Source organism: Canis aureus, chromosome 8 (assembly GCF_053574225.1).
Source record: "Canis aureus isolate CA01 chromosome 8, VMU_Caureus_v.1.0, whole genome shotgun sequence".
In the NCBI taxonomy this organism is placed as follows: Eukaryota; Metazoa; Chordata; class Mammalia; order Carnivora; family Canidae; genus Canis; species Canis aureus.
In genome coordinates, this window is record NC_135618.1 from 2042908 (window position 1) to 2055262 (window position 12355).

Below are 12355 nucleotides of genomic sequence, written 5' to 3' on the forward strand. Positions count from 1 at the left end.
TGGAAGATTTAACTTACACATTCCTATTACAAATGACAAATGACTATTAATCTAAAGTAAAAAGAGCACAATTTTACAAATTTATCTCAAACTGATCTATCATCTATACAAAATCACTCCTGTAACTTCCACAAAAGGGAGGTTTAAAAAAAATGAAGAGGGGTTATACATGATTAGCAGAAAAGACTAGATAAGGTAAACAGTGTACAGCTGACACACAGTATGCTCATCAACCAAGAAATAATGATAGTTTGTCTTTAAAACAAAAGACTCACTATAATGATTCTGCCCTCTAAATCAAGAATTCTAAGAGAACTAAGTATAATTATTTAAAAGGTACTGAAACATACCTTCAATCTTTTTTATCCCTTAATATTAGTTCTAGAATATGTTCAACACAATGATTCAATGGTAAACTTCAATAAAACCACTATTTTAACCTTAAAAAAAAATGATGGCCATTTTTTTTTTTTTTGACACCATCTCCTGATGTCTTTCCTTTGGACCACAAGGAGTCTACAAGCTATAACATAACCACCAGGAGAATCACCTATGAGAGGGGAATACCTCTTATTGAATGCTGAATGAATGAATGAAGAGATAACTCTAATCAATATCTCAGGTATACAGTTTTACCATGATTCATAATCATATCTTATTTTCTTCTTTTTGATATGCCAAAATATGCTTTTGATGGTAACTGTTTAGGAAGTTAAACTAGACAATAATGGTCTGCAAATAATATGACTACTGCTATTATTTGCTTTACCACCATAAAATTTATTATTTTACTTCCCTGTAACTATATTACAATTTATTTTTCTAAATATAAGTTGCACCAACTTCACACTTATGTATGTTTTAAAATAGAAAAGATTTACTTTTCATTCCACTTATTTCCACTGGCAAACTCTTCAGCTGATTACTGGAAATGTTGAGTCGCACCAGACTGGAGAGAGAAGAAAAACTAGCAGGAACAGTTGTAAGACGATTGTTGGAAATATCCTTTAGAAAGAGAAAGAATGAATGAATAAATAAGTAAATGATGGGTGCCTCAAAGTGATTCCAGGATTTTGAGGAGATTGCAACATAAAGAAAGAATATTTCAGAGGTGATAATCGTTTGTAACTCTCAATCACTGACAATTTCAAAAATTGTCTGTCATTCATTACCTCAGTGTTCTATGAGACCACCATATGCCCAATAATGTAGCAGAAAGGAATCAGAACGAATTGACTTCAGAAATATTTTACATAAAGGTTTCTTTGTAAAAAAAAAATTTTTCTATTATTAAGTCATGCTATATAATGCATTGTTTTTAATTAAAAATCTATTTGTTCATCCAATATTTTTTTAATATCTATGAAAAATTAGGCAAACTATGGGTAAACTGTAAAAAGAAATGAAAAATATCTTTGCAAGGAAGGAAAACTCTTGAAAAAAAATACAGCTGAGAAAATGGACATTTTAATTTTTAAGGAAAAAAAATATTCCCTCTTGGTTCTTCTGCTGACCTCAGAAGTCTGCTTTGACTAAGTCCAGGAGTTTACTCTCTACTACTTTTCTTCATTCAAGTTTGCTTATCGAATGTCTATACCTGTTTAAGTTATTGCTTCCATTTTTTCTTTAAAACATAAACAGTTTTGAGAGAACTTTTTTTTGAAATTTCATTTAAAAGACAATCAGATAATTCTTATGACACCTGAATAAGGTGTAAGTACTCCATTAGCAATCAGCCAACTGTTAGGTAGGGCCAGTTGCAATAGTGAATAAGAAAAAAATGACTTAAGGGAACTTGTTCTCTGAAGACTTTCATCTAGTCTAACATTAAACAGTTGCATTCTGTAACTCTAAATCAATTAAGACAGAAAAAGGTAAAAACGCTAGATCAGCTATTTTTTATAAACAGTTGTTATTATAAATGACATCAGTCTACAACAAGAAACAACAATCTATAACTCCGACACTAAACACTAATAATCAACAGACTACAACTAAATAAATATTTTGTAATATCAAATGTTACTGACACTAAATGCAATATAGTGTTCTGGATTGGATCCTGGAACAAAAAAAAAAAAAATAGATATTAGTGGAAAAACTAGGAAAATCTTAAAATCTATAGTGCAGTTAGTAATACTGTACCAATGTTAATAACTTAGTTTTTCATATGTCCCATGGGTATGTAAAATGTCAAATTATGGAAACTCTCTGTACTCTCTACATTTTTATAAATCTAAAATTATTTCAAAATAAAAAAGTTAAGTTTTTGACACAGAAAAGATATTAATTCACAAAAATTCTTAAGGTAAAAGAACCCTAATCAGCAAAATTACTAATGAAGTTAAACATTTAATTATTGCAGTTAATAAGTTAGATATAAAACATGTACATTTACATATAAATTAATCAGTATGCTGTCACTTCTTCAATAAATATTTACTTAGTACCATTGCTAAAGTTTTTATATAACTTTAAGAAATAGTACTTGCTTAAATTATTAAATATGCTTATATTTCTAATGTGATATACTGTTCACATTTATGATTTAATACTGTGTCCTTAAGAACACAATTCTCAACTGAAATATCCTTTCATTATGCAAATGACTATCTGGGAACCCATAAAAAGGAAACAACTGGGAATTGCTATAGTTTATTAGGTTTCCTTGCTAATAGAAACACTCTTCTTTTTTTATATATCAATTACTATCTTTTACCATTAAATTTTATAAGAAAATCTGATGGCTCCTTCTTTAGCTATTCATTTTATCTACCTATGCCTTTCACTTTCCAAACCTTATGTCCAATCTGATCAGATTGAAATACGACAAAGAGAGATATTGAAGGAACGGTTGAGGAGAGTTATATATGTTGATTTCAAGCACTAGAGCAGATGAGGGGAATCCAAGGAAGATGTATTTACAGGAAAAAAAAAGAGGTAAAAGAATTAATTTTCCCTTTAATGAGAAATAAACTTTAAAGTGACATAAGTAAGTTTTTGAAAATATGTAATAGGGAAAAGAACAAGAATATAAGAGGAAGTAACTATGTGTAGTAGAGATTACATATTGGAACAACTAATCTAATCTGGCTAAAGTCTTTCAGATCGAATATTTTACAATGGAATCTTACTCTTTCAGGGGTATGTGGGAGAAAAAAAGGGATACACTTTGCAGTCAAACTGACTTACGTTAAAATCCTGAATTCCTGATTAGTAACATGGCTTCAGAGAAGGTACTGTGTGTTGTTTGTTTTTTTAATAAACCATAGTTCCATATCTGTTCTAGAAGATAAAACTATGTACCTTGCTGTTTGTAAAGAACAAAGCAACGTGCCTATTGTTTTCATTATTCTTAAAATAATATCTGTATTGCTTTGCGGTTATCTCTATTTAGGATATGACATAGAATGAAAATCTTGTGAGGTCAGGTGACATTCTGAAAAATAGGGAAGAAAAGGCAGGACTTAAAGGAAACTGGACACTCAAAGGACAGGAGAGTTATGGGGACAATAAAGAAGGAATGGGTACAGAAATGGGAATTCATTTATGCTAAAGACACCTATTCTCTATTTTGCAAAGTCATAAAATCCTCTGGTAACAGTCATCCTTATTACCCTCTTCCATACCCTCTTCTTTTATTAAAACCTAAGGTGAATTTGTAAGAAAAAATAGGAAAAATAAATTTACAATTACTGATTGAGCAATCTAATGGAAACATGGTTTCTGATAATCTAGTCATATAATCAGCTGTCCATGTTTTTCATTATTTCAATCATATATACAATTTCTTGGCCTGATGAAAAATCCCATCAGCCCCAAATTATATAAACATTCAAAAATCACAACTTACCAAATCTTCTAAATTGAAAAGTTGTTCAAATCCCTCTGGTATACGAGTTAGTTCATTATGCTGGAGATACAAGCCTTTCAGGTTTCTTAGATTTGTAATTTCTTCGGGAAGTATTTGCAGTTTGTTATGGCTATTGATTGATAAAATAAATGCTGAGTAATTTGGTAACAACAGGTTAGGTATTTTTGCTAACTACATGGGCTCATTTTAAAAAATGAAATAGGATAACTAATTTTAAAAACTTATCAAAGTTCACATCCAAAAACTGTATAACTCATTAAAATTATAGTCATCTAGAGTAATCAAATTGAGTTTCAAAGAAAACAAAGAAATAAAGGTTTAAAACCAAATAATTTGTGAACTTTTGATTGCTTCCTTAGAGCCTACTCTTGATTTTGTATGTGGAAGGATACACTGGACTCTTTTAATTTTTCATACTGTATCTGAATTTTATTTTGAAGATTTTATTTATTAGAGAGAAACAAAGTATGTGTGAGCAAAGTGGGTGGGGGACAGCAGGAGAGGGAGAAGCAGATTCCCCACTGAGTAGGGAGCCTGACACAAGGCTCTCTCCCAGGACCCGGAGATCATCACCTGAGCCAGATGCTTAACTGACTGAGCTACCTAGGTGCCCCATATCTGAATTTTAGAATTTTAACAGAGATATGGGCACATATACACTACAGCTTCTATGGGGATTATGTTTTCAAGCTGGCACTCAAGACAAAAATAGCTATTTCTGTTTAAGGGCCTGGCATGTTCAGCTAAATGTAATATGCAACTTCACTCTTCTTTGTTCTTAGTCTTAAATTTTCAGCTTGGTCCTTCTGTAGAGTTACTCAGTTTATTGTTTTAGATGTCCCAAGTCACTAAAGATGATACATTCCCTGGTAATTAAGAGATGACCTGATTTAACTTATTCCCAGATTTATCTCAACTATTCACTTAGGAATTCCATTCTATTTTTATTCCATTTACAATTATTTAACAAATAACAGGGTGACATAAGAAATACAATGGGGTAAAAATAACCTTAAATTATACACAAATCAAAGTAGTTAAAACAAAAATACCACAAGATACCTTCTAAAATAAATTAAAACCACTAAACAGTTGTCAAAAATTTGCTATTACTATTGGACACTTAACTGAAATCTTTGTAAATGTCACAGGGACATAGTTGGGCAGAGACGTAATACATTTCTAGCTACACATTTCTTCTACTCCATTCTCCATCTACTTCCTCCATCCTAACACTTATCTTCTAAAGTGCTGGAAGCCAAAGCTAAAGCCATTGCCATACCCAATCCATACTCCTTCACCTCTTCTCTCAACCCTCCCCATTCTTGACTTTGCAGGTCATATCCATGCCTTGGACTTGTATGGGGAAGAGGGTCTGATGTAGCTCTAAATAATTAGCACCATTTATGTAGATATCTTTGCTGATTTATGTAATTTTTTCAACAGATAAGGACTGTAACTTAAGGAACCATTTTCCCTCAAAGCAATTAGCTTACCTGCAGAGCACTAAGACTTGACTATGCTGTTAGATAGATCTGTAACCATACCAATTTTATAAACCAGTTTTTCAAACTATGTTTTGAACACTTAATAAACCTTTTAATCTCCTAAATGAAATCTTCCCAAATCCCTTTTCCTCTAATCTGTGTATACATAACATGTAAGATAGTTATTATTTCTTGAAAGTCTAGGTGTGTATTGAAAAGCAAACAAAGGGGATCCCTGGGTGGCGCAGCAGTTTAGCGCCTGCCTTTGGCCCAGGGCGCGATCCTGGAGACCCGGGATCGAATCCCACGTTGGGCTCCCGGTGCATGGAGCCTGCTTCTCCCTCTGCCTATGTCTCTGCCTCTCTCTCTCTCTCTCTCTCTGACTATCATAAATAAATAAAAATTAAAAAAAAAAAAAGGACTTTAAATAAAAAAAAAAAAAAAAAAAAAGAAAAGCAAACAAAGTTAGCCAGAGCTTCAGCTGCCCGGCTTCCCATACACCTACCAATGAGTACTAGAAGCACATCTACAGAACCCCAGGAGTTCTCAGAAAAGTTTAAAAGCTACTAATATTCGGGACGCCAGGGTGGCTCAGCGGTTGAGCGTCTGCCTTTGGCTCAGGGCGTGATCCTGGAGGTCCGAGATGGGGGTCTCACATCAGATAACCCCCCAGGGAGCTGCTTCTCCCTCTGCCTGTGTCTCTGCCTCTCTGTCTCTCATGAATAAATAAAATCTAAATAAATAAATAAATACTACTAATATTTAAACCATGACATTTTTACCATTAATGAAAGAATCATTTCAAAATTTTCCTATTTCCTAATATTCAAAATATTCCTTTTCCTATTCAAAATTCCTATTTGCTAGATTTTGGAAAAAATATTCTATTTTTTAGAATATCACAGTAACTTAAAACCTGAGATATCAACAATACAGTTACTAAAATACCCAGTAAAAATTGTTACATAAAAATAAAACAAAAAGGGGATCGCCTGGGTGGTTCAGCCTCTTAAGTGTCTGCCTTCCGCTCAAATCATTATCCCTGGATCCTGGGATCAAGCCCTAGGTCCTCAGGCTCCCAGCTCAGCAGGAAGTCTGCTAGTCCCTATCCCTCTGTCCTTGTCCTCCAGGCGTGCATACGCGCTCTCTCAATAAATAAATATTTTTTTTTAAAAAGTAAATAAATAAAACAGAAAGTACTTCAAAAAAAAAAAAGGCCTTATATTTTTAAAATCAGAAAAACATGTAATTCTAAAACAAAAATAAAAATAATCTGAGGAAAAAAAATAATCTGAGGAAATTTAACATTCTTCTTTTACCACTTTCTGATAATACAAAAATATTTTCTGATGTTAGAAAAAAATTTAAGAATATCAGATTTACACCCTTATATTAGCAACACTGAAATTAAATAAGCTTAAATTTTACCTGACATTAAGTTTCTGAAGATTTTCTAACTCTCTTATAGCTGAAGGAAGGGATGTCAGCTGATTATCATGTATCTAAAAGTTATTTAAAAACAGTCAATATCTTAGTCATAATTAACCATATGAGTTTGCCATTGTACAAAATTCTTCAATAATAATTCTGTTATTCTAATTCAACAGCAAAGTTGGAGTACTGTTAATTTGTTCTACGTATAAAAGAAGAAAAGTAATTTGAAGTGACCAAACTTCTGTTCAAAATCATGAAGTGATATGTCATCAATTTTAAATATTACTATTTAAAAAAATAGCTGTACCTCACTGAGGGTTAAAAACTAATATTTTAAAAACATAGCTGTACCTTTAAGAGGGTTAAAAACTAATAGCACTTGATAGTACGATTTATGTCAACATATCAAAAAAAGGGAGAGAAAGAGGAGGGGGACCTCTCATGTTCTCATATTATTTTCAAGGTACAAGGAACCTTAGGGACCATCTAAGCCAATCCATTCATTTTACAAATGAAGAAAATAAAAACTTCTCTGGAAATTTGACCAGAGTCAACATTTTCAGACATGAACTACAAGATTTCTGATGTTCCTAAGTACATCAGAACTCCATAGATTGTGCAACAAACTACTCATGCTTTCCTTGACAATATGACAAGACTAAATAGTCTAAATAAACACACTAATGAGACTAAAAAAATGAGACTAAATGAGACTAAAAAATAGTCCTTGAATAAATACACAAAAGTTTAAGTTCAATAATTCAAGTCAGTGTTGAAGACAAGTTAAAAAAAATGTAATTTCAAGTATTGCTTTCATGTCTAGAATAATGAGAAAAATAACTGCAATACAAAATAAGATGAGCAACAGCAACCACTTGTTAAATACAGATTCATGCAATAATGTATTTAAATCTAAAAACAATTTTTAAAAATAGGTAATCTTAGTCGTGGTTTATAGATGTGGAGACTGAGGCACAAGGAGGTAACCTTCCCAAGGTCACACAGCCAATGAGAATAGAAGCCTGATGTTAGGATGTGCACTCGGAACCCTCATGCTATGGCCACCAATAACTTATTCCTCTTTGTATTCTATCAATTAAACATTTGTTTTCTGCATATCGATGCTTAACTTGACCTCTGGAGTCTCTTCAACTAATGACCCATCATCGGTCAACGTACATCAAGAACAGTAAGCGCAGGCAGGAGTCGCAGGTCATCTGTAAGCGACTGAAGCTGATTGCTGGATAGGATGAGTTTGGTCAAATCTGTCTGCTCCCACCACCGCTCGGCAGCACTGAACGAAAGATTCTGGTTAGCTTCCTCGGGAACATCCACATTTATTCTCCAGACACACTGAGGCACTATTTCCATCACCAGCACACCAAAAAGAAAGAAAACAGGAAGTGAGATACTAAGTGACATACCTTTGTAACAACTATCCGGCTTATCTATCGAAAAGCAATTTCTGAAACGTTAAAAAAAAAAAAAAAAAAAAACACTTAAAAAATTCTAATAGCAATGAGTTACAACTAAAGTTGATTTTATTCAAAAACAGAACGTGGTATGTATTTTATATAGTAAATCTCAGTTGTAGCTTCATTCAACTATAGGGCCTACATGTATACTTTGCACAGCACGTTGTGGTAGATCTAGAAGACGGATAAAGGAGGGACTCTCCCATTACACCAACAGAATAAAAATGGAAATCAACATTTATGAGGTGATGTCACATGTTTATAACAGAAGCACATACTGAGGAAGCACTGGTAATAATAATAGCTAAGAACAGCTAACATTTATAAATACTAGGCAATTTTCTAACATATTCATTTAAAACTTGTAACGATTCTGTGAATTAGGAGCTATTACTATTCTCATTTTAAGAAAAATGGGGCACAGGATGTATAATTTACCCAGGGCCATACAGTTAGTAAGTAGCAGAAATGGGATTCAAACACCGGCAAAGCTGTATGTCTTGACTCGGAGTGGACATTTGGAAGGCATAACTAATTCTGGCAGCTGCTATTTTACCGGACATAAAATTTTGTTTCTTCCTTATCACACAGTATTGTGTGAATTCTACTGCAGCAAACGCAGTAACTTCTTAAACATAGCAAGTAAGACCATACAAGTTGAACAGGGAGAGTCCAGGTTCACCACTATAAAATCTGAAACTCCAGGAGGTGTTAAAACTTGCTATAGCATTGCAGCAAAACTATTTTAGAGTCCTTCATTCCTTCATAAAAGTACAACTACATATTAGTACAATTGAGAATTGTAAGCAGGTATTAATCAAGGCAACAACTGGTTATACCTTGCAGTGTTAGGTTAAGATTTCAGAATGAGACTAAATGAAAAGGTGTGGTCAAAGTTTCAAGTTCAGAACACTGAAGTCCAATTCAGGATTATTAATCTGATACAATGGTTCTACAGAAGCCAAGCAAAGCTTCTGATAGTCATGAGATTTATACTTCTTCAAAAAATGGGGTACCTGTATTCATATTAGAATGGATTAAAATATTCCTCTCCTACCTCTCTCTGCTTAGATAGTCTCTTTACACTTCTACCACTGGATCTCTAGCTAATATGAATATTACACAATGTAAGTAGACTCAGAAACTATAAGCTTCTGTGATAAAACGTATAAAACATATCATTTAGTATAGCTACCATTACTATTGTTATTTTGGTATATAGGTATGGAGGGTTGAGTGGGAATAAGAAACACAGATCAACTCAGATTAGCATGTGAATTGATTGACACCACAAGTAAGCAGAAATGGGGATGCTCTATATATTTGACTAAATAGCAGTGTCACTTGAGAAAAAAAAAATTAAGTTACTATATGCCATACAGGTTAAGTCACCAACAAAAAGTTACAGAACAAAAAAGGCAAGACAAAACAATACAAAACACACACTAAAAAGTACAGAGAAGCTATGTGATATGCACAATTCTACTCCTAAAAAGATATGTAGAGCATTTATTTATGCATCTATTTTTCTCTAACACCTATACAGAGGTACATTCAAATAATAATAATTAAAAAATAATGTAATAACAAATTTTGGTGGGAGGCGGGGAGCACAAGAAATTTATACACAACATAATGAAAATGTTACCCATTAACTACATTAAATAAATGTTAGTTTTAAAATTACTTTAGATTTTTTTGTTAGCAAAATTTGTCCTTGTGGGAACTAACAAGGATAGTTGATCAAGGATGGATAATTGTTGATACTATATTGTTACTGAACATTTATCAATTTGCTTTTCCATAAACACTGACACACTGCTCATTCTTTCCCCTTTAATTATTCATGAGGTATCCCAATGTCTTCAAAAGCTTATACCATCAAGATTCATGTCACTTTTCTTCCCCCACCCATAAACACGAAGAACCACTAAAATTCTTAAAAAGTCCTAATTATTGAGGAATTCTATAGAGCCAGCCTAAAAGTAGCTTACCAATTAATGAAACAGATACTATCAGGTAAAAATGGATGTCAATAGGCATATAAATTTGAAAAGTTACTATGCATTAAGGTTTATTAATGTGTTATTTACTAAGTAGGCTCTACCCTCAGTGTGGAGGCCAACACAGGGCTTGAACTTACAACCCTAAGATCAAGACCTGAGCTGAGATCAAGAGTTGGTCACTTAACGAACTGAGCCACCCAAGAGCCCCTCATTTGCTTTATGTAAATATTTAAAGTATTATATAAAATGTCAAATATATACATAAATTTAAATAATAGTATAATGAATTATCATTCCAGGTATCCACCACCTACCTTTAATAATTATCAACTCATAGCCAGTATTGCTTCATAAATAATCTCATTTACAACGATCTAAGCTACAATCATAAACCAGATAAAGAACAAATTAAGCCTAAAGTAAACAGTAGCAAAGAGATAAAGAGGGGAAGTCAATGAAACAGAATAAAGAACAATGAAATCAATAACTGGTTCTTTGTAAATGGAAATATTACCTTAGATCCTACAGATGTTTAAAAGGATAAGGGAATACTAGAAACAACTTTACATCTATAAATTCAACAGCTTAAATAAAATGAACAAATTCCTTGAAAGGCGGGAAAAACACAACAGCAGTAGAAAACCTGAGTAGCCTTGCATCTGTTAAAGAAATTGAATTTGCTATTTTAAATATTCCCACTTAAGTATTTAAAACAAAGAAAACCCCAGGCCCAGATGGCTTCTACTGGTGAATTCTAGCAGACATTTAGAATAGAAATGATATTAATTCTACATAGAGTCTTTTAGAAAATGGAGGAAAGAACAAACCCTAAATCATTTTATACAGCCAGCATTAGCCTGATACCAAAAACAAAGACATTAAAAAAAAAAAGAAAAAAATTATAATCCAAACTCCCCAGTGATTATAGGCCCCAAATTCCGTAACAAATGTATTACCTACATCTAAAAAATACATCACAACCAAGTGGGAGTTGTATCAAGAATGCAAGACTCTTTTAACATTTGAAGATCAATCAATGCAATCTATCATATTAACAGAAAAAGACACCAATGATTCTCAAGAAATGAAAAAAAAAAAATCTGACAAAATTCAACAAGATAAAAGCACTCAAAATACTTAAGTATCAAAAGTAATTCCTTCTACCTAATAGAGGGTTTCTATGACAAGCATAGAATGGGGCACCCGGGTGGCTCAGTGGCTGAGCATCTGCCTTTGGCTCAGGTCATGATCCCAGAGTCCCAGGATAGAGTCCCACATAGGGCTCCCCTTGGGGAGCCTGCTTCTCCCTCTGCCTATGTCTCTGCTTCTATCACTGTCTCTCATATGAATGAATAAATAAAATCTTAATAAAAAAAAACGAAAAGCATATAGCTAACATCATTTATAATGGTAAAGACTTTCAGTGCTTTTTTTTAAAGGTTTTATTTTTTTGAGAGAGCAAGTGAGAATAAAAATGAGAAAGAGCATGAGCAGGGGGGAGGGGCAGAGGGAAGAGAAGCAGACTCCTTGCTGAGCAGGGAGCCTGACTCAGGGTTCAATCTCAGGACCCTGGGATCATGACCTGAGCCAGGCACACACTTAACCAAGTGAGCCATCCAGGCACCCCAAAGACAAGAACGCCCATTATCACTACTTCAGAATTTCACTCTAGGTCCCAACCAACGCAATAAGAAAAACAAATAAATGGCATTCAGATTGAAAAGGAAACAGTAAAACTGTCTCTATTAGGAGACAACATGATCACCTATGTAGAAAATCCTAAGGAATCTATTAAAAAAAAAAAAAAAGATGGAATGGATTTAGAGAGTCCACAGAATTCCAGACATACAAAAATCAACTGTGTTTCTAAGCATTAGCAATCAATACATGAAAATGTTTTTTAAATGCTTAAAGATTTATAACACACAGCATCTAAAACCATGAAATACTCAAAGTTAAGCTCAACAAATATATGTAAAACCTGTGGTATGAAAATATAAAATATTGCTATGAAAATTTAGAGAAGGTCTAGATAAGCAGATAAATATATCACATTACAAACTAATTATTAAGATGTCA

General features: G+C 33.1%; 1 protein-coding gene across 5 annotated transcripts in view; it reads right to left on the bottom strand.

The window, feature by feature from the left end:
• LRRC40 (leucine rich repeat containing 40) overlaps window positions 1-12355 on the bottom strand; it is a 49063-nt gene that overhangs the window by 26886 nt on the left and 9822 nt on the right. For all 5 annotated transcript variants that reach the window (XM_077905005.1, XM_077905003.1, XM_077905004.1 and 2 more), the window contains 4 exons: window positions 7975-8156; window positions 6790-6863; window positions 3854-3983; window positions 882-1005 (listed from right to left, as the gene is read on the bottom strand). In XM_077905005.1, coding sequence (XP_077761131.1) covers window positions 882-1005; window positions 3854-3983; window positions 6790-6863; window positions 7975-8156 — 510 coding nt within the window. The remainder of the gene's footprint in view (window positions 1-881; window positions 1006-3853; window positions 3984-6789; window positions 6864-7974; window positions 8157-12355) is intronic.